Below are 27,020 nucleotides of genomic sequence, written 5' to 3' on the forward strand. Positions count from 1 at the left end.
GCAGGCAGCACGTACAGTATCTATCCAGCTACCTTCATACCTTCAGATCACAGGAAGCTTTCACTCATTTGAGCGGAAAATGAGCCAATGAGTCAGTAATGGTTTAGAGTCGGGTCCAACCCTAAACCAAGCACTAATTCTGCTTCCAACTGACACAATTACTTATATTTAAACTTACTTATCAGTACTAAAACTGGTAAATAATGTGCATGTAAACTGAACAATACTCTATATATAGAATATTTCATTAAAATGATATTTCTTCCTTTTGATTCATTACATTAAAAAGTTCCATAGGTGTTCCACAGAAAACACACACACATATATATATATATATATATATATATATATATATATATATATATATATATATATATGTGTGTGTGTGTACACCTTACAATAATATATCTCTAACATCTGAATGAGGGTATCTAACTGTGTTTTCTGTGGAACACCTATGGAACTTTTCAATGTAATGAATCAAAAGGAAGAAATCTAATTTTAATCAAATATTCTATCACGCTTAAAACTCCTCAAATGCCACATGCAGTATGTTACTGAGGAGAAAAGCAAAGGTGCATTCTGAGCCTCAACTCAGCAAAGTCAAATGTTTGCTGCGCTTCATGCCTCAGCAAAGACATTTAACGCACAGGAACTATAAGCAGGACCTTTAACTTAAAGCTATCACAAGCTTCACAGACTGTTTCAGCAACGTAGCTTCAGCACGCTAAAGATGCCAATGTGCAGTCTGACCTCCTTGCATCTCTGTCACATTTTGTGTATTTGTGCACATTTGTGAGAGCAGCTCTAACAACCATGGATGAAACCTGATATTTTCATCCAGGAGATGGGATGACTCGGACACTAGAAAGCAGAAGTCAGGTATTCTGGGAGAGCTGTTACTGAGGTCATCAGATGTGATACACTAGCTTAAGGCAACTGCACCCACTCTTTAAAGTGAGGATGCAGAGGAGACAACATACAGTGCCTGTCTTCCTCAGTCTGGAATATCTGACAGCCTTCCTTTAGCAGTCTGCTTTTTCCCTCACGCCCTCGTACACAAGCATATAAATATACAATGGAAAGTGCTGCGAAACCCACACAGACGCAAACATCAGTGTACGCACTCGCTCTGTCAGTCTGTTTCAGAAGTGAAATTATTCCATCTCTCAGGGGTCCTGTTAAGCTCTTACAAAGCCTCAGTGCGTACAGCAGGTAGATTGATTGTGACTTATTAACTGTGAGTGAGCCTAACAGAGTGCATTAAAACAAAAGGAAATGTGATATCCCCAACCATCAAGTGCTTGTTAGAGCTTTAATCAAAGCCCTTCCAAATCTGCATACAGAGTCCTGGTCATGAATTCCAAATGGCGTCTTTAAAAACAAGGAGACCACACCACAGAGCCGTGTTACACAAGAGGACCCACAAGATATTTTACAAAGATCTGCCTCACCAGCGCTAGAATAAGAAATTGTTCTGGATAATTACGGCTCTGGCTTTCATTGTCATCTACATCATATTTCTCGAAGGACTGTGGCACATGAAGAATCACTCAATTTCTTAACTCTCTTCCTAAATGAGCCTAACGATTATCATTATCACAAACAAAAATACCTATAACTAATTCATACTCGAGTGGCACAAAACAGCACCTGACCTCATTTGATCTTGGATACGTGCTGCTTTTCACCATTTGCTGTTAAATAGCAGGCTGCCAGCCAGCAATGAGCAGCAGTATTGATGGCAGCACTTCTATTTAAGCCGTGTGAATATGACTGAGAAGTGTAAAACACAGCCATCATATCATATCTGCTCTGCACAAGCAAAAAGGTTCCACATGTTGGCCCCAGTGAGAAGCAGAAGAACTGAATGAACAGTGGAGGTCATTTTTGGACCCAGAGCTGCACATTTACTCTGCAATATCTTTTTAATCACAACTTTAACGTCCACAATTTATTAAGTGCTCACTTTGGTATCAAATCAAGCACTCTCTATTTATGGCTTTATTAACCGACAGGTGTTTGTTCAAGGGCACAACAACCAAATGCTCCATGTGGTGTTAACTGCATTTTCTGTAAAGAGATAAATTATTTTTATTTTCTTGACTGCAAATGGAATGAATTATTATTCTAAACACACGGTGAACAGTTTCCACTGGGACTATATATTTTCTAGGTGGTAGAGCAGTGGAGACTGTTCACAGCGAGGTCTGTGGATTACCCAGAGCAGCTGGGACACTCTTTCAGGTATGAGATGTTGCTGCTGAATTTTTTAAATGTAATTTTTCAGTGCTGTGAGCATCACAAAAACAATTCCATTTACCCCTATTGTACTGAAGTGGAGTCAGATATCTTAGAGACAGATATCTGAAAACATGGGCATATATAAAAGCAAAACTATCCGCATGGCTACACACCACAAAGAGTGAAAATGATTTTTGTAACCTGGGAGCACAGACCCTTTAATTCCATCCATTGTTGTTATATGACACACACACAAATATATATATATATATATATCTGGGATATATATGTAAGATTTGTATAAAGCAAGTTTAAAGTCTTGGTATTTCCAGTACAGTGTGACACTTTCTGTCAATTTAAAATGTTCTAGTTGAATAGTTCAATAGATAATCCTGATTGTGCAAACAATTGTGATGATGATTTCAGCTCTAATTGCACAGCTGAGTCTCAGTAAAATTGGACTTAAAGCAAGTTAAAGAGTAGATAGAAAGGCTGATAATTTCTTGAGCAAACACAAGAAAGGGGAAAAATAACAGGAACAAGCACAGCTATTCACAACAAAGTTAATCAGGCTTGCCTGAAAACAACCGAAGCTTCAGTGGATGTCTAATTGGATTAAACCAAAGCAGAGGATGTGTTTTGTGTGCTGTTGTTGATGGCTTGACCTCTAATGGCAGTCCTTTTTTTAATTTCTCCAGATTCCCAATCAGACTAAGACTAATGAGTACTGGCACATCTGACACACGGTGGCCAGACAGTTTTCTGGAGAGAGACTTATAAGTTAAACTGAGGGAGAATTGGTCAAGGTCACTGAGAGAGGGCGAAGCAGCTCCAGCAGCGTAAAACTCACACAAATCACAGACTGTCTGCGAGCCGCTCTCTCCTCCAGGGGACATTTAACCCACTCCTGCGATGACCTTTCCAGGCAAGAAGTGCCGTCAGTCACTTCAGAGGTTTATGTGGCAACGTATACCTGCCAGGACGGTTGATGACACATTTCAAACTGAACGTGCAAACACCTTGGTGCTGTTGAGGAGAGTCAGAAGTGAGAGGAGGGCGGACGGCTTACAGCTCCCTTAGGCTGATGCTAATATCATCCATGCTCCTCTACTGTAACCTAGTGTTCCAGGCCTACTATACTGTAATCAACTGTTAGCCTCCATTACACAAAATAAACATCAGAGGAGCTCAACTAAAGGAACTCATCACACTAGACATTAACATTTACTGCATTCATTTTAAAGGAGCTGTTTGTCAGTTTTCTCTGCTGCTGAACGTGGTTTCCTGTCAGCAGCAGGTGGAGGTGATCGTCACCTGACAACAGCTTCAGCCATCGTCTTTATGACACGAGAGGTTATAACACGTACTGTGAGCAGCTACGTCTTCAGGGCGGGTTGGAGGCTACAGTGAGTCTCTATCAGAAAGAGACGAGACAGGCAGAAGCTAGCTGGTTAGCATGCTAACTTCAGTAGAAGACATGATATGATAGAGACAAGAGAAGAGCTGCACAGGTAATGAAAATATAATCACAATCTCAGCAAAACTTCCATATAGCTGCTTTAAGTTGAGCAGTTTTTCTTCCTGCCAGCGGCCGTTTGCTCATGGAGGAGTGCTGGGTCTCTGCAAATAACATTACAGAGAATGATCTGGATCTATATGATAGTGCCCTGAAGCAACTTCTGTTACAATTCGTTGCCATGTAAATAAAATGAATTGAATTATTAAGAAAAAACTGAGAGGAAATATGCTGCCTTTAAAGAAGAGGAAGAAAAAGAAGACCCCCTCCTGACCCAATCAGGGACAAACATTTTGTTTTGGTTGCAAAGGCCAATCACTGAATCTATGGAAAAAGCTGACACACAAAGTCCCTGTGTTACATGAAATTAAACTGTGAGCATGAACAATCATAACTAGTGTGGCAATGATTATTCACATAACTGCATCTCTGATTTCACTATTTTTACAAACACATTACTGTCAAAGTGACTGAGCTGCTGCGACCTCAGCAGAAATGCCTCTATATTTACTGTGAGTATGGCAGGATCAATTAAGTTTGTGTGTGTGTGTGTGTGTGTGTGTGTGTGTGTGTGTGTGTGTGTGTGTGTGTGTGTGTGTGTGTTTGTAGGTCAGCGTTTTAAGCAATGCCTATAATCTGAGAGGCTGTGAGCCATCAATGACTAATGTGTCAGTCTGTCACAGTCAAGGACCCACCATATGGCGCCAGTGCCCCCCCATTTAAACTAATGGGTGGGCTGGGAGAAACAGCACAGCTAACTAACCACACTCACTTAGCTGAAGTGTCTGTTGCAGGGATGCTAATGGTATGCAGTTCAATCATTGGACATATTAGCAATTAATAATTGATTAACCATGAAAGATTATAAAATGTTTGTCCCTGATGAAAACTTTAAACAACTGATGAGAGATATTTTTGCTGCACAACTAAATATGACATGCGAGCCATCAGCTGAATAACCACCAGTGATATGAGCACACACTGATACATTGATAATATATTCCTGATTGATCAACATTAACTGGTCAACAAAGCGAGTCTGTAGTCTACTATGTGATACGTGTGAGCCAATCAGAGCAGACCTGGTCTGTTGAGGGTGGCCCAGACGGACAGTGGAGCTGTGGCCACCTCTCCCAGGAAGCTCTCCAATTACCAGCGCGTGGTGCAGCGTCTGGTTGACTCATGAGAATGCATTACGCACATGAGGAAGCTCATAGATTTGAGGTGCTCGATCTCTTTCTGTCATCGCCTCCTCTCTCTGACCCCCATCACCCCCCCGCCCCTCCTTTCTCTACCCCCCCTCACTGCCCCTCCTCTCTCTGCCTTTGTGACTTTTAATTTCATATTTTTCCATCACCTTTTTTTATCTCCCTTCCTCAATTTGTTTTTTCTAAATTGAAAGTAATTTCAAAGATATCAACCGAGAGAAATGGAGGTAAAGGAGAGGGATTCTTTCTGTATTGCCTTTCACCTCAGCATCTTCTTTATATAAGAGTCAGAGGAGGCTGATGTGACCTAACCTTGCCACCACATGGTGAACACTATGCCAACCCTACTTGCATCCCTGCTGATGACACGGCGGCCATGACAGTCCATCAGCGTCTCTCCCTGCTAGGAGGCACTCCAGTGCTCTTTTGTTTTCTCCACTTAAATCTCCCCAAAGTCACTTTCAAAGTCCAGATTTAATAATCAGCTACCAAGGAGAAGTGTCAGGGGTCAAGCTGGCTAATGTATTAATACAGCTATCAGTGGCTGGTTAGGTCACTATTACCTAAAACACACTGACATTATCTCCATTATCAGGCGCACAGGTTGGACGGAGTGATGTCCCTACCTGGATTACACTGTCAGTCAACTACAGCACAGATGTAAGAAATGATTCTCAAACTATTTTTGCTAAATTTGCTAAGAACTGTGATTCAGAGTGAGCATTACTACTGTTTGAATACTAAAAGAATTATATATATATAATACATTTAATCTATATATTTGGCAAGTCACAAATATATTGATACTGAACATATTAGAACATATTAACAGATTAACATATTAACATATTAACATATTATTAAAATGTTCACAGATGTTTTGGAATTTTTTGTAAGATCTGCAGTCCTGCAGTAAAATATCAACCTTATTTAACTTTTCTATACTTACAGTTATGTTCACTCACAGCTTGTAATCTCTATGAGACAACGTTGCATTTCTTTGTTTAGGTCTCCTTCTTTAATTATTTATGTAACACAGACTTTGTCAAAATATCCTGTTGGTATTAATATAAACTCAGTACTGCGTTAAGCCAGAGTAAAAGAAGCAAACCCTTGTATTTCCTTAAACAACAAAAAAAAAACAATACTCTGTGATGAATACCGGCTACTTCACCTGAGCTTCACCACCACAAGAAAGTACAGATGTATTACTGTATGCATTATATGTGTGTAGCATACATACCTGGCCTGGCATCAGTCACAAGCCACTAAAGAAGTTCATCGTAAGGACATGCAGAGTTACGGACCCACAATTGACACTTTGTGACTCTTCCCACCATCAAACTATCAAATTGATAGGAAACAGAGACAAAGGACCCCTCTTCCACAAACAGACCATGCTGTTAGCATGTCCGAACGACACAGAACCAGACCAAAGGTCAAAGGGTCAGCTCCAGAGGATTAACCAATGGACACCAGACAACTTGAGAATATAGGCAAAATCTCCAGTTTGAAACAATAAGACTTTGTCTAATGATATTTGATTGTTTCTTATATAGGACAAGTAACAACAAAAGGACTGATTAACACTAAGGTGTGAATCCTGGCCTCTCTGTGCCATGCATGAACACACACACCAACCTCCCTTCCTCTGTCCCTCTCTAGATAAGAGTCATAAACTACAACCCACATTTCAATCCTGGGTAGTGACCAGCAGAACTCTCTTCACAGACACAGATCAAAGGATGAATGTAAAATTAAATATCTGACTGTTCTGTAACTCATGAGATGTTCCTATGCAATAGTTTAATCCCAAACTTCTATCCAATAGAATGTTTGAAATGTAACATGTAGATTTTAAGACAAGGTCCTTCATGTAACCATACTGTCAGCATCCTTCACACAAGGTAACACACTACATGACCTCCAGAATGTCCATATTATTATTATTACAGTCAAAGAAATGTTTATATTGTTGTTTGATCAATTAACCACTTGTACCATGATTAATTCCAGGTTTGAAGGATGTAATATGAAATCAACACTCCTATTACTCCTCTCTGCCATTATTAGTGCAAATAGTTTAATATGTTATTTCACTTAATGTTTTGTGGTCATAGTGGAAGACGGATGTGCGAATTTATAAGTAAACTCTAGATTTAAATTATTCCAAAGTTCAGTGGAAAATTACTCTCTTCTCCAAGTGGAAACACAGGAGATTGGGGACGCCCCTGAAACATGCACCCGCCCCCCAGGGGATAAAACAGTCGTGATCAATTCACATAGTTCAGTTCAGAACAGGCCAGAAGAGAACCAGAAGAGAAAGAAAAGTCAGAGAAACCCAGATGACAAGAAGATGCGAGAAGCGAGAAACGATGCAGAAACTAGAAGCTGAGAACTTTGCTCAAAGCTCAGAGTCCCGGCTCAAAGCCCGGCTCTGTAGCCATGGAAACTCTTAGCTCTAAGCTGCTAGCCACAAACTCATGGCTCTTAGTCATTTCGCACTTTTCGCGTCTTTTATTTTTCTTTGCCACAAGCTCCAGGTAACATGATTTTTATCTACATGTGCGATCTTTTATTTTTATAAGCCAAGTCAAGACCAACTGAACCAAAGCAACAGAAGTGCCTCAGAGTAATTTTGTAACTTTTAATCATCATCAAGTTTTCCTTTTTGAAGATCTTGGCAACTTTAGAGTCATCTGGTCAACGCCAGTCTCCTCTAAAGTTATCCAACCAAAGTGAAGAGCATTAGAGTTTATTTCGCATCAACCCACAAGAGACGCCAGCAGAGACACCTCTGCACGACCTCCTGCAGAGAAGCTGAGCAGAAATCAAGAGTGCCCGAGACAGAAAGTCTCCTGGCAAACTCCACCAGAGCTGAACCGCTGAGACACCGGCAGAATCCGTCATCGTGATAACGGGACACGGCCTCCAGGAGAATCCACCTAGATCCCGCGTCTCCAGGGTTACAACGGCAACCACAGCCACCTGGGTTCCAGCCGAGTGTCTTCAGCTACAGCGCAACTCACAGTATGCCGGTCTTAACACTCTGCTCATGACTGGGTTGATGTCAAAATATAGCAATATTTAATCATCAAACCTAATTCGTAGATATAGTATCATTAGCTGTATAGCCATAGTGTATAGCCATAACATATTCTCTCCACCCATTGCCAACTCATCACACTGCTCATTTTCTTATTATTTTCCATTACCAGCTTCAGCTCAACGCCAGCAAGACAAAGGAGATGATTGTGGACCCCAGGCTGAAGACATCCCACTTCACACCAGTGAACATCCAAGGACTGGACATCGAGGTGGTGGAGGGTTCACCTCAACAACAAACTGGACTGGTCCACCAACACCCACGCTCTCTACAAGAAGGCCCAGCGTTGCCTTCACCTGCTGAGGAGACTGAGGTCCTCCTGTGTGGGGCTCTCCTCAGGACCTTCTACGACTCTGTGGTGGCCTCAGCCATCTACTTCGCTGTGGTCTGCTGGAGAGGGGGCAGCACTGACAGGGATAGGCAGAGGCTCAACAAACTGATCCGGAAAGCGAGCTCTGTCCTGGGCTGCCCCCTAGACTCCATTGAGGAAGTAGGTGACAGGAGGATGTTAGCTAAGCTGACATCCATCATGAACAATAACTCTCACCCTCTGCATGACACTGTAGGGTCTCTGAGTAGCTTCTTCAGCAGCAGACTTTTAGTTGTGGGATTAATAAAGTCAATCTAATCTAATCTAATCTAATTTTCATCTTGCATATTTCACCTTGCATTTACTCTGTAGATGGTAGTTTAGTTAATAAACTCCTTTATTTACACCCAGTTGTTGTCCTGTTGTATTCTTTTGACGTAGAGACTGGAAATCCATTGAATCAAGAAGTCATGGCTTCCGATATGAGATTGATAAATTTGGCAATGAAGTAATTCATTGTTGTCCTCCCAGAGGACTGGTGCCCCATTTCAACGAGAGTAAATCCTAAAATATGGTGTTAACGCTACATGTGTTACTCTGTGTTTGTTTTTACCAGCAGATTTAACATAGAGTTGTTGTAAAGGACAATACAACAGCAACAACAGACAATACAGAATATTATATCATATAATAATTTGTAAGGTTTCACTTAAGATAGACATGTCAGGATCAGCTCATTCTAGGCCGTGAAGACACCATGAAAGATACTGTCACATGACACACATCATCTCATCACTGTTTACATTTAACTGTATCGCTACTGTGTTTTGTGATGCTTATAGCAACAGTATTCTGCTCTAGCTCCTGTACTTTGATTAATGTTTACACAGGAAGAAGGTCCACATGTTACATTTAGGGAACAATAAATAAAATGGAAAAGACATTTCTTAATAAATCCCCTGACAGTTTTTGTTTCGAACGCAGCCCTGCTACTGAGTCCGTCATTAGAGTTTATGTGAACATATTTTTCACCATGGTGAATCACTGTGCCCCATGTGCCTGGCCCACACTGTCTCAAAGGTTAGCAGTGACGGCAGAAGCCACGTCCAGCCCACTCACCGGGGCTTCTCTCGGCCAACAGAACCACTGACAAAGCCTCGGCCCCGGTCGAACCTCGCAGAAGCGACCGTGGCAGCCATGCACAATGAAGAACAGATGCGGTATATGGGTAGAGTAATATAGTCTTAGGCTGCCTCTGCTGCACCTGATGATATGGAGCCAATAGAGGCATTTGTCAAATGCGATCAGGTGTGATGGAGGGAAGAGATAGAGTGGGGGTAGAGAAAGGGGGAGGGAGTGGGGGGAATGAACAGCTTGAGCTCTGCCAAACTCTCTTTGGAGCATCAGCTGTGCAGGGACAAAGACCAAAACATGAGCCCACCCCGACATGAGGACAGCTCTTTTCTGAGAGTGTCGCTTACAACAAATCCTAATCACAGAGGAAAGAATGTCAAAATCACACCCCTCCAGCAGATTCTCATTTCCATGAAAATATTTAAACTGAGCACACTGAAATGTAAGGCTCAAAAAAGAGGCAACTGAAATGCACAAATTTTCTAAAATGCCATAAGGTCAGATTTTAATCAAAGGTAAGAAACACTCAGTTCTTCATTTTTGTGTGAACTATGGAGCTATCTCCTTTCTGCTGCTCTTTTCTAAGCCTATAAAAAGGTCCACAAGGTCAGAATAAAGGCCAGTCCAGTCCCCTGAGTAGGGCACTTGAATGGAAAGTCTGAATCTGATTTACAGTTTGGCCACATGTGCAAGCTGCCAATGACTGGGCAGTCAGCCAGCCAGAGTGGGAGAGTAGAGGAGTGAGTCAGGGAGGCTGCAGGTGGCGATGAATGCCGGGCCTATCTCTGTATTCTCAGTACAAAAAGAGTGTTTTTTTTTATACTCTCACAATCATATTAATAACACAGAGCATTAATAAACGCTACATGTCAGTGTGAGGAAATTCATTGTGAAGAAATCAGATCCATGTACATGTAACAACCTCGTGTGAGAGCTGCTGTTTGTGTGACCAAATCAGCCTGTTACATTTCTACATTCATAGACAAGTTTATCTCCTTTACGTAAATGGAAGATTGCGTCTCTTCTGCATGTGTTTCTTTCTAAAAGCAGATGGCAATGTGGTAATTTAGTTAAATGATTCCTAATTAAAACAGGAACACCACTGGTGGAGAATTTGCAATAAACCATTTTTTATTTTGCCAAAGTAAAACATTAAACCAATACACAAACATAATTCTGATGTATGTGCCATTTTGCTAATTCAAAGCTGTTGCACCATGGGATGAAACTCATGTCGTTTTAACACCAGTCAGTGTTTTCATGTGTTCATATTCTTCTTTAATGGCACTTTAAAAGAAGAGAGCAAAGACTAAAGCAGAAGGTTTGGATGGAAATAAGACTCAGAAATATAAACACACATGAACTCATGTAAACTGGCTATATGAGTTCAAGGTAAAGATACTGGTATTGATATCGAACATGTTATATTCAGTAGATTGTGACCAGTCAATATAGTGGCTAATATTAGCCTTTGATACCGATAGGTACAGACGGTGATAAGTTAATAGATTAACTAACCGTGTATTTTTACAAATTCCAATAAACAAGACAGATCTTTCAGATGTTTGGTCTGTGTTGATGTAAAAAATAATGATTATAATGTAGGACAATATATTTTCATCTGATCTTTCCAATATCAATATCTCACAAATATAATGTCAAATATCCAGTCTTGGTTGGGTCTCATTGTGTAGTGTGAGTCATACCTGCACACAGATACACATTAAACTATATAGTCTAATATAACTATATATATATTATATATATTATATATATATATATATATTAACTATATAATCTAGAGATAGTCACATGACCCGGTAACACTGGGCATAATGCAGGAGCATGTAAATGACACTGTGTCTGTGCGGCTGCAGGTAGTGTGGTCACGTCCAGTGTAGCGTGTTCGGGCATGTCTGCTTAAACATGGACATTTTAGGTGAGTGCAAACACTCTCTGGCATCACCACAGAGACTGGCACACAGCTGGAGCCTGGTTGGCTGGAGGAAGGCAGGGGAACATCAGGGCAGGCAGGGCACACTGCCACATCTGGACTATACATGGGGGCCAGTGTGAAAAAACACTGCTGAATGCTTTAAATGGGCAAATTATGGCAGCAAAGACATGAGATAAAAGCACCACATACCCACACTGACACACAGGGACTGTACAATTACAACTTTGTATTTACTTAGTGATAATGTAGCAAGTGGCTAATTTTTCTTTCTGGAATAAATAATGAAAATAATGAAAATGTTTTGAGCTTTTCGGTCATATACACACTTCCATGTGCCTGTGAAGATGTACTATGGTTTTCAGCATGTCATTTCTGTTCACATACCATTTCCACATTAAACAAGGTTTGAGCCAAAGTAGACACGGCACCAGCAGATGGTCAAAATGACAACGACTTCCTGAGTCTGTTTTGTCTAGAAACAACATATCAAATCAGATGCATGCACACACACAATGCTTCAATGTATCCCTGTGCCAACTTAAAGGACATTGTCTGCTCTGCTCACAACGACACAAACAAAGCAGGCACAGAGAGTTTCATGTAGATTCTTTTTCATTTCTTCTAAGATTAAATATATTATATTCATATTTAGCATATATAGTCACCAAACAGAAATATTGAGGGCAGGTTTAATTAAAAATACAGCTGTAAAGACAAAGAAAACAAGCAGCTCCTATTTCTTGATTCAGTGAAACAAACTTTTCATGGTTTCATTCAGTGAGTCGGCAGCTGAAAGACTCGCTGGCAGATGATTTAATGCAATCAACCCGTCACTTGAGCATGATACCGCCTGTCCGTTCTGTGTAAACCTCGTATCACATTCAAATAAAATTCTAATCAAATCAAAGTCAAAGCTGTTTCATATGTAACCCCCCAACCCCCCACCCCACAACACACACACACACACACACACACACACACACACACACACACAGTACCAGCTACTAACACACACACTAAGACTATGCATGGTTTACTTTACTAAGATGTGCTTCCAAGTAAAACAACTGTATTTTCTTTGTTCTGCCACTGGATGAAAAAAGAAGCTGAAAAAAGAGGAAACCACAGACAAGCTCACAGAAAATGTTAAGCGACACTAATTTGGTCACGCCAACTCAATGAATTTAATGAAATACAATTTATGCTGGGACAGTTGTCCAACTGTCAGTGAGAGGGCACATTAACATATTGCTGTCTATAACACAACACATCCCAAACAGCTGCCTTGACCTGAACCACTAGAGGGAGAAATAAGCTGAAGTGATACGTATGGAGAGGTCACTTTTTCAATCACATCTGAAATGTATCTTCAGTCTTGTACTGACACACACCTACATTATTTTATTTTAGTGGGTAATTCATCTTTCAAATGTATGACTGCTCCTTGGTGGCTTTAACAACGTGTGTTCAGCTGGAGAGGCTGATGCTGGGCTGGCAGTGGGCTTATCAAAAACAGGTTGAGGCAACCCTCCAGGAGCCAAGATGGAGAGAAGGATAAAATCCATGCTTCTGCTCAACTAATCATCAAACCTAATTACATGTGGATATGACTTATGGGCCGCATGTTGGGTTCAAAGTTTGCTGATCAGGAAGTGGCTTGGGAGGGAGCTTTGGTGCATGTGCGTATGTATGTATGTATGTATGTGTGTATGTGTATGTGTATGTGTGTGTGTGTGTGTGTGTGTGTGTGTGTGTATGTGTGTGTGTGTGTGTGTGTGTGTGTGTGTGTGTGTATGTGTGTGCATGTGTGTGTGTGTGCCTGGTCAATGTGTCCATGACCAAAAGATTAGGCTGAGACAAGACTTGGTGCCACATCTTGGCTCTGTGCCATTAGTTCAATCAAGCAGACTTATTTAGCTTTTAGACAATTCGACCAGAACCCTGAGATACCACTTCAGAAAATAAGCTAAAGATTATTCATGGCATGGCAGCTGAGATAGGGATCTGTTGTAACTCTCTAGCCTCCTCTGCACGTCCGCCAGCTCACTACATTATTCCTTTCTAAGGAGTGAGTGTGCTGTTTAGAAAAGACACAAACACAAGACGGCCTAGAAATCACAATATCTCCAACACAGAGGTCAGCAGAGCAAAGAACACATTGACTGTTCCACCACTCCACCTTCCACTACTGTTTCAACCCATCTGATACAGGATGTGACAGAAATGTTAAAAAGCCGGCACGCTGTGGATTTCTTACTTTCATATACATTGCTTTTATTAGGGATTTGAGGTTTAACACAGGTTACTAATGTTAAACAAAAGCAGTATTATTGTTATCACTATCCTCATTATTCCATGGTGTTTCCACCAGTGAAGTTTACCTGTGGCTGCAGGTGAGCGGTTTGGGACAGACGCAGGTGTGTCAAACACAGAAGCCTGAAGAATAAGTCTGTGTTGATGGTGTGAGGAGATGAGCACAGATTATTTGATTAAATGTAAAAGACAAGCAACATAAACCTCGTCATTACACTGTCAAACATCTTTTTTTTTGCACTAGGTCATTCCATGAAAACAAGCCTGGAAGATGCTGACTCAGGTGAAACATAGCTTCTGTTAATATCAGAGTTATGCTTTTTATTTAATACTTCAACCATCACCACAGGCTTTAGAAATAAACAGACATTCATTCACAGCTGGCTGTTAAAGGTTTGAACTGTTAACGATCAGGACTGTTAAAGCGTCAGCTCAACATATTTCCTGTACACACTGTGTCTGGTTGTTTGATGTTGGTCCTGATACTGATGCATTAATTTGAAGAATATTTTGCTTGATACAAGAAACTGCAGGTAAACATCAGCTGTCTGATGCAGCTGAACCAGAAGTGGTTGCTGTAGTTAAAATTTAAATCCTAGCCAGCCTGACACATGTTGAGATTACATCCAGCTTTGCAAGTCCACAGATTCACCACTTGTGCCACAGAAGTTCATCATAATGATTTGATTTTGGTTTGACATTTGCATCATGTGAGTCTCTCCTGCAGGTCTCTCCATCTTTTAAGTCCAAAAGCAACTTGTTTTTAAAAAGAAAATCATTTCAACCAAAGTGTAAGTTTGACTTATATATAAATCTTAAATTGCCTTGAACGATGTTTAAACCAGCTTCTGTGTCTTCGGTTGTTTCCAGCTCCTGAGAATCAAACTAGGACTTTCATTAAACACACATTCAAATGGGTGGAAAAGTGGACTCACTTTAAACTGTAACCAATAATGTGAGGAACATAATCAGTGGTCAATTTACATCTGAGGGGGCGTCGAGTGGCGTAGTGTCTTGAGCAGGCGCCCCATATGTAGAGGCTACAGTCCTCGCTGCAGCAGGCCCCGGTTCGAATCCCGCATCAGACGGCCCTTTACTGCATGTCATTCCCCCTCTCTCTGCCTTCCCATTTCCTGTCTCTCTGTACTATCCTGTACAATAAAGGCACAAAAAAGCCCCAAAATATACTTTTTTAACTGTAAAAATTTACATCTGAGTAAATGTTCTTCGCTACAGTGTGCTTGTGCTTTCTACACAAATATGTTGACATTCACACTACATCACTACGTATTTTATAGGCCCTCACAGCACGTAGTCAAGGTTAGGGAAAGATCTTGTTTCTTCTTCTCTTCTTCTCGTTCCCTGATCTTGACCAAAGAGCTTCTGCTGCCACAGACGGGCCTGTGGATGTGAAGCCTTAATACACCTCCACCGCCAGCTGGTGACTCTGCTGTGACGCTTCATTCATTCAAAAATAACATCCTCTTAACATGATCCAGCCAGCAATGACATTTCCTAAAACATATTAACTGTTGCAGTTTTGTTGTATATAAATGTAAAAGCTGCTGCTCAGCACAGACAGTCGACTCCTCCTGTTTCAGCAACAGTAAAGAAATAAGCGCTGACAAAATGAGCAAACGTCTTTGAAAAAAAAAAAAAAACCTGATAAGAATAAAGAATAAAACACAGTCAACAATGTGTCTACAAGACATGAGACACTAGAACAGCATAGAGACTGAGCTGGAAGCTCTGCCTTCACATATTTTTGCTGAAACAACGTTTTTTGTTGCAATTACCCCATTTTGTTTGGCCTACTTACTCTGCTCCAACTAAATATTACTGGATGTAATGAGTCTGTCACTACCAATGTTGGATTTTACAGCTGTATCGAAATGAAACCTAACAAGCAATTTCTAACAAGTGTATTTAAGATAGTGGATGACTATAGGCCTTAAATATCTAGATCATCTAACATTTTAACAGACCTGCGGATATCCAGACACACACAGACACGCAGAAGTAAGCAGCAAGCGTTCCAGATAAGTGAAACCTTTGAGACTTCATTAGCCCTTCACGTCAAACTGCAGAACATTGTGTACATTTCCATGTAAGAACATTTACCCGGTGATTTCAAGAAGGCTATGCGATGCGTGGGAGGCACTCTGGCATGAGCTGGAGCTGCCTGTGGACCTGGTCACACTGCAGTAGGTGGCTGAAGAAGCACAGACAGCGGGTTACACAAGTCATTTTTCAACACCTATACTACAGTCACATTGTGCTATATGAAAAAAAGACACAGAGTGCTGTGAACAGTCAATCATAAACACTCGCAGCCAAGTGTGCATTGTGATTTCTTTTAATGTGACTGGTTTCAGTGTTTCACTTCACAAAAGGCAGGAATATCAAGAGGATATTATTAAATGTGAATGCTGCTGCATGGAGACAACAAAAGCAACTAATTCTGACAATTACATTCAGCCATACATCTTTTCCTTCCTTATCCAGACTGTAAATTGGCAGTTAGGAGAAAAGCTCATGTTATTTTTTTCTAGATAAGTGTATGGATTTATTTTGAAAGTTAGATTGTCACAATGTTCCATCTACTGACACATTAAATGCTTTTTCTTTTCCGTTCACTGTATACCTCCACAATGTGACTAAAGCATCAGAGCTGCAGCTAAAACTCAAGCCTTTCTATTGTGGCCATCTTGCTGTTTAGGCATTTGGGATAAATCCACACAGAATACCTTTAACAAATGTCTCCAGATCTTTAAAGCTGTGTGTGCACTCATGTTGTGCATCGTCATCATTTGAGCCGTACTGTAGCAACTGCCTGTTCTCCAGGTGTGTGCTGAGTCATGTTTCATGATCACTGGTTTCCTGGAGCTTGACAGTCAGGGGACGAGGACCGCTGACAACCCTCTGTTAAGGAAAATGTCTGATGAGGATGAAATGGGTTATTTGGGTTGAAAAGCAGTTTTGCATCCTCTTTAAAAGCCTATCAGATGAGAGCTGAAATTTGACACGGCCATCTTGTTTCTCATTTGCCTGTGGCATGCAAAGACACAAGGTCTGTCACTCAGAGGCCGGCACTGGATTCTGTGGACCTCAACTCAAATATGCTCGTCTCTGCTCATCTTAAAACACACATTGAGGAAATCACCATCAGAATCCATCCGTTTATAACTGAGACAAAATAACTGAAAATACACAAATCATCGTCCTGGAAACCTCCTTCACACATTCACAGTGTCGGTTGGAAAGAGTATCGTCCAAGGGGATTAACAAAAGCTAACTGGAGTCAGGAGTTATCAAACAGTCCAATCAGATTGCAGCTACCTCGAGTATTCACTAGAAACATCAGCTGATGTGAACCGGGCCTCACAAAACAGACAGATCAGAATATGCTGATGTGCATAAAGCTGGAAAAGGCTTTTTATTTATTTTCTCTCACACAACTTCAGAACTAGCAACATAATTTGAGTCAAAACCCTACACAACTATTTAACACTTGGTTTGCACCACAACATGCTAAAATATTGATTCTGAAAAAAACGTAACGTTCTCCCAGGGTCCTGCCCTTTAATCCCTGTATTCATCAGCACATGCAGCATGTATCAATACATATTCCATCTGGAAAATCGAATATTCTTTGAATCTTGGAAGTGTAGAATTCCCTCAGGAGGAAGCTGCAGTGTGTGATGCTGAGGTGGAGACGTGGAGGTGGACACATGAGGCGTCCACCTCCAAACCAGTCTGATGGTGCAAATTACTCGTGACACTTCCTCTGATGACATTTTTCAACTGCCTCCCTGCTGAATGGCATCTCAACTACCCCCCCACTACCATCCATCCACCAACACCACACCTCAACACACACATTAATTCCCCCCTTTATTCATGTTACAATAGCACAGCAGAGATTGCCGCCTCCTGCCTTCACCTGATTGACCCCTTTGAGCAGGTGCTGGATCTGATCCAATCACAGTCAATCTTCTTTAAACATTTCATTCTTTAAGCAGAACAGGGGCTCAAAATTCCATCATTCAATGACCCGATCAGTTGCCGATAACACAATCAAGCCAATCCCGGCTTATCGTGAGGGAGCCATTTCAGGAGGACAGCTGGGAGATGAGACTACAGACCTACAGAAAGGTGTCAATCTCCCCTGATCCACGGATCTCTTTGTGAGCCGCCTCCACTGCATAGCACCCAGTCGTTGGAGGTGAGCGTCGGTAAGTATTTCTAAGGATCAGCAATAGTCAAAGATCAATTGGATTTTTTGTTAAAGGTCTAATCCTTTAAGTAAAAATTCAGTAACCTGCAGTAAACATGCGTATTTGCTCTCTCATACAAAGAGACACGCGCACAAAAATGATGTGAATACCATAGCTCAATTCTTCAGCGGCCATTTAAAAGGTACTCTATTGGATACGTTGCTGGGCCACTGGGCAAATAAAGGTCAAGGGGGATATGAAATAGTTTGTCTAACTGGCCCTTTCCCTCTGTGTGTCCCTGCAGCACCACAGCCGTATCCACATTCATAGCCAATTCATTTATATTGCTCTGCCCTTCTCGCTGCTGGTCTCAGTCACTAACTACAAGTGACTGCAATGAGATTGAAGCCTCTGGCTAAATCTCCACTGTGAGGCACATGCTCCATCAGTGCTGCTCTGATCACTCCTTATAATCACTGGAACCAGACTATATCCTCAACTGATTGGCTAAGTCGCAGCAGAGAGGAAACAATCACAGAATGTCAGCAGATGATGGACACGCAGACATTGGAGTAGTAGTGGTCACTGTGAGCTACCATGTAAATGGCATGCAAATGTGCACCTGCACCAGCGGAAGGAGTGGAATGAAGGACTATAGCCTTTTGATTAGGTTCTTTTCGCTCATATCAAGTTTATTTTTTCTGCAGTAATAATTCGCTATTTCAGCCAAAGAGCTCGTCACAAAGTCTATATGACTTTTGATTTCCTCAGACCTCCCATCGCTTTTAATACAAGTCCACAGCGCATCTAATGTCAAGCTTCACAGACTACAGTTAAATCCTGCGTATGTTGTAAAGCTTAACTGTGTCAGCCAAGGTAAAGTTATATTCTGTAATCAGATCAAACACGAGGACAATGATATAAATGTCACATAGTTTGTTCAGTTGCACTTTTTAAAGATTGATACTGAAAGAAGCTTGAGTTTCTAATGAGACGATGCAACTTTACAACATTAGAATCGTGTAAAAGGCCTAACTGTGAGAAGCACACTACATTATTTCACAGATACTTAACTAGACAGTTTGTTCTGCTAACTTATCTTCAAGAGAAAATATACTTTACAGCAGTATATGCCACTGACTTTGTTCATTGTCACCAGCGTCGCTTTTTATTAACTGGAATACCAGTAAACCTCAAGTGCTGTTAAGAAACTATGTACTTCAGCAAGTGTGCAAAATGAATTCATACAGTCTTTAAAGATGGTCACACAGTTATTTTTCTGCCATTTACAAAATCTAAGGGCATGCAAAATGTCAGCTGTGGTATTAGATTATCAAAGCCCCAGAACAAATTTCCTGCAATAACAAAGGAATCTTTTTCTGACGCTTTTATAATTTCTCTTCTTCCCCTCATCTGCTTTCTCTCAGTCAAAGTATGAGAGAAGAATGCAGACGCTTCCCTGGCCAGAGGTGAAACAGCTGCAGCTCACTCATCTTTCCAGTGTCCTCCAACAGGTGTCATCACTCACTCACTCACATCCTACGACAGACATTTTTTTTCACTATAAGAGTGACAAAGTGACCTTTGTGAGTCTACCTTTATCCCTCCTGAGCCCAGTGACAGTGAACTGGTTAAGCTCCACCTCCTCCTCCCATCCAGCTCCTCCTCCAGAATCTGGCTCTAGACCAGTGGAGCATGAGAACCAGGACAGCCTGGACATAAAGGGACGATTGTGGCAACCCAGCGACATGGAAGCTAGCAGCAGAAATGAAAACTAAAAGTCAGCTTCAAGCTTGCACAGCAGCGACAGGAGAGCAGAACCAGAGTCAGCCAGCCGGAGATGGTTCAGCTTTGACAAACAAGGGCACTATGAGATGCAGTCAAAGCTGATTACAATAAACCAATGAGGAAGCATTAGCCACCCCAGCTAATGATGCCTTTAATTGTGGGGGGAGAGTTCCTCTCATGCCTGGGCAGGGCTTTAGAAAGGTGTCATCACACCTACTCCATCTTTAATCAAGTCCTGGCCTCAGTGGGACATTTTAGGGTTGTAGGTGTTTTGTAAAAAGGTGTTTGATTTACTGGAAAATAAGAGGGTGTTTTACCAAAAAGAGAGACAGAAATAAACAATGTCTGTAAAGTCTCTGTACTGAACTGAACAGGTTTGTAGACCTTCATAACATTTTACAAGACACTGAATTCTGCGTATATACAATATCACTGCAACAATTAATCAAGTAATTGATAAGTCAATCGGCAAAAAAATATTTTGATTACTGAACAATCATTTTAGTATTTTTTTTAGCAGAAATATGAAATATTTGTCTTTTCTAGGTTCTCAAATATGAGGAAACTGAATATCTGTGGACTGTTGGTCAGACACACGAGACACTTACAGACTTTACCTTCATCTGTGGAAAATTATAATCAGCATTTTTCACTATTTACTGTCACTTTATAGACAAAATGATAAATCGATGAAATAATAATCACCAGATTAATCAATGATGATTAGTTTCAGACTTTATGCATAGTAAAATAACCTCTGCTCTTTGGGCTGTGTTTCTGCTTGTTGTGCAAACCACAAAGGAAAAGGCATTAAATGCATTAAAATGCTTATAAATGGCTGCACATATTGCAAACCTAACATCATTATCAGATAAAAATAGCAACAACATGTAAAACTAGTGAGGCCTGCATATGAAGAAAAAACAAAAATGTTATCTCTATAGGCTAACATTGTCTTTTCTTACAATTTATAAGTCTGCACAATAGCACATAATAGCACAAACAGCGCCCTGATTAATTTGACTTTATTGCAAGACAGAAATAGCAGCAGCCTCCAGTGAAGAGTCCTTGAATATAAAGGGAGGCCAGGCAGTGCTGATAAGATTGTCTCATCTGGCTTGCAGGGCTTAGGTGCAGTGTGCTGCCTGAGAAGGAAAAAAAGGAAGGCAGGATGTGGCTACTATTAGCCAGGTAATGGGATCCATCTGAGGTACATTAGAATCAGTCAAACACAACCACACTTCAGTTCTATTCAAATGACTGTCACAATCACTTCAAATGCACACCTTAAGCGTGTACTGTAGGCGACAAAAAGTGGCTATGACTGTGGAGCAGCTCCTCTGAAGTTGTGCCAAGCTCGGGCATGTGCTCTTTCCTAATGGTGACGGCTGGGAGAGTGGCAGAGAGACTGATGTGCATGAGAGCTGTCAGCCTCTCCCCATAACAAATGCCACCTCTCCCCCTGACAGAATGGAGACAGAGGGGAGGGGCTGAGGTGGGAGGACGGGGAGGTGTGGAGGTTACAGACAGAACCTGTGACCCAATTGTGGCCACACCAGCTGTTTCCCCTCCACTGCCTCCAAACCATCGCCATCTCTGCAGACCACATCCTGCTAATTGGCCTATGCTGCTGACACACACACACACACACACACACACACACACACATATAGACTACTTGCTAAATAATATCAGTGAAATGGTTTGAATTTTTTTCTGGAGCTTTAAGCTGTAGCTGCTTGATGATTGATAAGTGCTTTACAACACTACTTCTCAGAAATATACATGACTAGCCATGCTGGTTAATGTCCCCCTTCACAAGCACAGAGACAGACAGACAGAAAGACAGACCGATGACTGACACACATGCTGCCAACAAGATTCTATGGAGGGGAAACTGAATTAATTGGTTTTGCCTTCTGTGGATAAGTCCTCAGAGTGGTGTGTGTGTGTGGTGATAATGGTAGGTTGCCCTGACAGGCAGGTTATTTAATAAACCCTGGAATGTGTAAAGCAGAAAGGAAGGACACACATGAAACAGAGACACAATGATACCTTTTTTTTTTTTGCTCTGTATGTTGTCTGCCGTACGCCACAATATCTACTCTGATTTCTGATTTTACTGAAGACACTCGAACCTGCTCATACACACACACACACACACACACACACACACACACACACACACACACACACCTAATCATGCACCCACATAAATACACTTAATCGCTGACACACTCACGCATGGCGAGAGCAGTACGGCAGACACATCCAAGCATGCACAAGTAGGCTATAAAAGCACACACAGAAACATGCACAAGATCTTGCTCAATCAGTCTGATTTGTTTGTTTCCTCCTAAGCATTTGAGGATTCCTCAAGGAGGAAAAAAACTTTGTATAATCAAGTCAATTATGTCATTCAATCAAGTCGAAAATCATTTCGAGCCCTTTCTCAGATCAACTGATTGCAAAGTCGTGCTAAATATTTGCTTGCTGTGTTCTATTGTGCAAATAAGGCATCTTTATTTGGAATGGCAGACCAGGACATGGTGAGGTCTTCAATGCCTCTTCCACAGAAAAAGAGCAAAACAAAGTCCTTCACCTTGTGGGCTTGTCAAGAAAATAACACAAGACTTTATAAAAGAGAGCTTCTTGCATATTGTCTCTAAACAAAAAACAGTTTCTGTTCATTTCTAACAGCTATTTTGTCTCCTTCAGGACATGGAACATTATGTGCCGATGAAAAATCCATCCTCAGTGAAATTGTTTAAACTCAAGGTCAAGTGCTGATGTTACAGGAACTGTATCAGCTGAAGGTGACCTTGACTGATGTGGAATATGACATGAGGGAAATGGATCTGCGCTCAGTATGGGGAAATTATCTGTGAAATGCTGCCACTGTATCAAAACCTGTTTGTGTGTGTGTGTGTGTGTGTGCGTGTGTGTGTGTGTGTGTGTGTGTGTGTGTGTCTGTGTCTGTGTGTGGGGGGTATGCATGTTGTTGTACAGGATGTGCATGTTTGCCTCAGTCATCTGGGTGTGTTGGTCATGACAACAGCAGGCAGAAGCTGCTGCAGCAGGAACAAACAGCTGAATATGAATGAGATGGGCGTGTTTTCTTTCAGAACACATTAGAATAATGTCACAACATCTGAACTCTAACTTTGATTCCGACACCAAGTTACATCTGATTTTAATGTCTAACCAGCAAAAATCATTTGTTGGTTTTGGGGGTTTTAGTTTCAGAGGGATTTGGTCATAGCCAGTTGTCATTGTTTGTTTGCTCTGTAAGCAAAATGCATGTTGTTGACCATGCATGGTGGGCTGTGTGAAGCCACTGCTTGTCGCAATACAAATGTATTTGTCTTGCTGTCAGGAAAAGAGCCAAACTGCAGCTGGTGGCTTCTTTTAAGGTTCAGATTTGTAAAGGCTGCTGCTGGAGTGCTGGTCATGTGGGTGAAACAGCAGTGACACAGCTGCAGTGACAGGGGGCGCTGTACACTGACGCTTTAATTAATCAAATGATCAAATTAACATCTTTTGCATCTTCTCAATGACAATAAGAATTTCATTTGTTGAAATCAGCATACAGTGGAATCAAAGAGAAATTCTGGTTATTGTGACGACACAAAAAAAGAAAAACAGTCTTACCTTCCCAAACTGTTCAAAATACTGCTTCACATCTTCCACTACTGTATTGGCTGACAAGCCACCCACAAATATTTTCTTTGTTCTTGTGACCATCTGGAAAGAAAAGAGCGGGAGGAGAAGATTAGTGACTAGGCTTCAGATGCGTTGCACAACACCTTTAATGAGGCTTCAAACACAGAGTGAGTAGCACCTGTGTGCACCTGTGGCGAGGACATAAAGGATTGAATACACATAGTCGCTAAACAGGAATAAAGAGATTCACACAATGAAGTTTCAAAAACATTTTAGTGTTATAGTATTACAGCAACAAGCGGGGTCACAAATGCTGAAGGTGTCGTTCTGTTTCAAATCAAAGACTGTCAGTGGATTAAAAACATCCACAACATCTGTAAAAGTTTCTGGTTATCGTGCTAAACTTAAAAAAAAAAACAACAAAAATAATTTATGGACTTTGAAAGGACAATTAATGAGTGCTGTAAGATGGAATCAGAGTGCATTAAAGCCTCATTTAGTTTCAAACAGCAATAATATTAAGGATTATTACCCACAGCATCAAAAAGAGCATGAACATCTGCTGCAGAGAGTACATGCTAAAATTAGAAGGACAATTTCTCAGAGGACTACAGTCACAATCCAACACCAGTGTCACATCTGTGTGGGACGATGTCTTTTTGCATACAAGGTTGAACTGATTACAAATTAACCAGCGAACTTATCAAATGGTTTATATGCACCAACATTTAACTCACTACACCTAATTAAACAGAGCTGAAGGGTCTGTTTCATTTAGACGTAGAAATAGGAAGGTCAAAACCTGGGAGGGGATATACAGTAATACACAGTATAAATATACAGCATATATATATATATATATATATATATATATATATATATATACAGTATATACGTATGTACAGTATTACTGAAGCTTCATGTCTGGCTGGCATCTGTGTTGTTACTGTTATTGTTTTGGTCTGACTCAAACTGTTTGACTCAGCCTTTTTCAGGATCCACAGTGTTTTTCTTGTCTAGTTATTGTTAAGACTGAATGACTAAAGCTCTTCACTAGTACAATGATAGTATAAAGTAATGGTCTACCTAATGATGTGATTGCTTTGTTTTTCTCTCTGCCAAGTTCTCCATACGTAATCTTTACCTGTCTCCTATAAAGAATTTACTGATATGATGTGGGATGTAATGATTAAAGACGCACCGCTCTGCAAACAAACAAAGTCCCAGCTCTGATCTCACCACATTTTAACAAAGAGGTGAAGGGAGCAGGAGGGACATGCTGTGGAGATGCAGAGCAAATCATCAACAAGGCTGAAAGAGTCTACCTTGATCAAAATGCTGACCCTAACACTTTCCATCTATGAAAGAAGCTTAACACTGAAAAAAAAGCAACATTCAGCTCGAACTGAAGTAACCATCTGTCAAGTGCTTTCCAGGTGCACACAGTCTCACAGGCACGTAGCCTGCACATATGTACACAGCCTCCCACACATGGGCCCTCTCTTATTACAGTTTGTTTTTGGCTTCTGTGATTTCATGTTTTTATTATATTATATTGTTTTACTACAAAATTCAATTAAGCCAATGTTTGTCAAAACACAGAAAGAAAATAGAATGACATTCATCCAAAGGTGCTTTAATAAATAAAATAAAAACTGTAATAGATTTGAGAGGTCTACATCTATCCTCCCTCATACCTCCAATTTAAAGTGCAAAAGAGAAAGGAGCTGTGTGCACAGCGTGTCCTCCAGGGCTGAGCCGCTGGTAACTACATGAGAAACATCTAAGAGTTTGGCTTACAGACCAAATATAATGGAGGATGTTTTATTACAAGAGCAGCGCATTTCACGCAGCGTGTCATCAGGTTCATGATGAAACATTCAAACGCAGGTTGTGCAGTAATTACCTATGACATACACGTATGCATCATAGGCTTGGCCATCTCAGACAACAAATATAGCTGCAAGAGTCATTACATACAATACATAGACATAGCACAGAATACACACTAGAAATAACTGAAAGGTGTTAACTATACGTTTCAGTTTTGAGCCTTACAAATATAATTTGACACGCTGTGTGGCTCTGAAGACTCAACCAAATACTTAAAGCGGACCTATTATGATCATTTCCAGCTCTATATTTTTATTCTGGGACTCCACTAGAGAAGCTTTGCATGATTCACAGGGAAAAAAAAAAAGTCCTTATTTTCTCAAACTGCCTGTTATGCAGCCTCTCAGTTGAGCTTCTGACTCAAACAGGCAATATTAGCTCGGGCCACCTTAATAGGCCTCCTTAAAAGCTCACTTTCTCGTGATTGGTTGAACATCTGGAAGCCTGTCGAAGGCTTGTTAGCACCGTCTCATCCTCCTGTGGAGGTTCTGACAGCAAACTGTAAAACTAAGGAACAAAACTGATTGGAAACTTCTCAGATCCACCTGAACACGTTGGAGCGTGAATCTGATCCAGAACATGATAGTGGACAGAACGCAGATCCACAGTAATACAGATTACAGCGGGGCGTCTCTGCTCTGGGAATATCACACACATTACCTGCTCATTGGGTGATATAACAGTGGACTTAGTCCTTAAATCACAGTCCGTATATAATATATATGTAGTTGTAGCCTACGCGTGAGAAATGAGCCAAAATGCAGACTGAAGTGGAAAATGTCTGCTGTCAGGAAATGCTAATGCTAATCCTAATGTTGATAGTGGGGCTGAACAATGAATTAAAATATTATAGAAATCTCAATTTGACCAAGTGTAATATCCAAATCACAGGAGATGCAATTTTTTGGATGAAGGTAAAACGTGTCACAACAACAGACCATAAATGAAGTGTTGTGTTTCTACGGAGACGCCTCGACCTACAGATCATATTCTACAGATGTAAAGGAGCATGTTTGTTTGGTACAAGAAAAAACTAAAATCACATCATCATCATTTTTTCTCTGAAAATAAAATGAAAAACCTTCCAAGTGAAATCATTTAAAATATCACAATTGTACTTTATGCCAAAATATTTACAATATGATTTTTTCCACTTGTCACATGCTAACATCCTATTGCTAATATGCTGAACTTCACGCATGTTAATACACTAATGTTAGCATGCTTATACGCTGATAGAGAAATATCATGTTACATGCTAACTGTTAGCCAAATGCATGCTAACGTCCAGGAGCTGACATGCAGCGTTAGCATGATAAGTAATGATGAAGTCAAAGCAGAGCTAATGAAGCACACCTGAGGCTAACAGAGTCCAGGTCTGACAACGTGACGCAGAAATGGTAAGAGCGTAGAAAATAAACTCTGCTCTTTCCTCGGGCTCCACCTTCAAGTTGAGGTTTCTGCCCTGTTGTTAACAATATAAAAATAGAGTTGTGTCATCCATCCAACTATTTCATTTCTTGCTGTGAAATGAGGTCCGTTTTCATTTTACTACTTCTCATTGTTTGACTACTTGTGGACATGCAAAATATCAGGCAGGTTTAGGGTTATACACTGGCCAAGACCCAGCAGCTGCACCATCCTCCACCCCCTCCTCCACCCCCCACCCCC

The 27,020-nt window shown here is 40.9% G+C and overlaps 1 protein-coding gene across 11 annotated transcripts in view; it reads right to left on the minus strand.

Annotated features, from left to right (window-relative positions):
* Positions 1-27,020, minus strand: part of msi2b (musashi RNA-binding protein 2b) — a 220,734-nt gene that overhangs the window by 129,058 nt on the left and 64,656 nt on the right. For all 11 annotated transcript variants that reach the window (XM_087177123.1, XM_023418169.2, XM_087177121.1 and 8 more), the window contains one exon: positions 23,445-23,537. In XM_087177123.1, the coding sequence (XP_087033249.1) occupies positions 23,445-23,537 (93 nt within the window). The remainder of the gene's footprint in view (positions 1-23,444; positions 23,538-27,020) is intronic.

Source organism: Seriola lalandi, unplaced genomic scaffold, assembly GCF_002814215.2.
Source record: "Seriola lalandi dorsalis isolate HSWRI2012SDOR001 ecotype SW California unplaced genomic scaffold, Sedor1 jcf7180002054581, whole genome shotgun sequence".
Classification (NCBI taxonomy): Eukaryota; Metazoa; Chordata; class Actinopteri; order Carangiformes; family Carangidae; genus Seriola; species Seriola lalandi.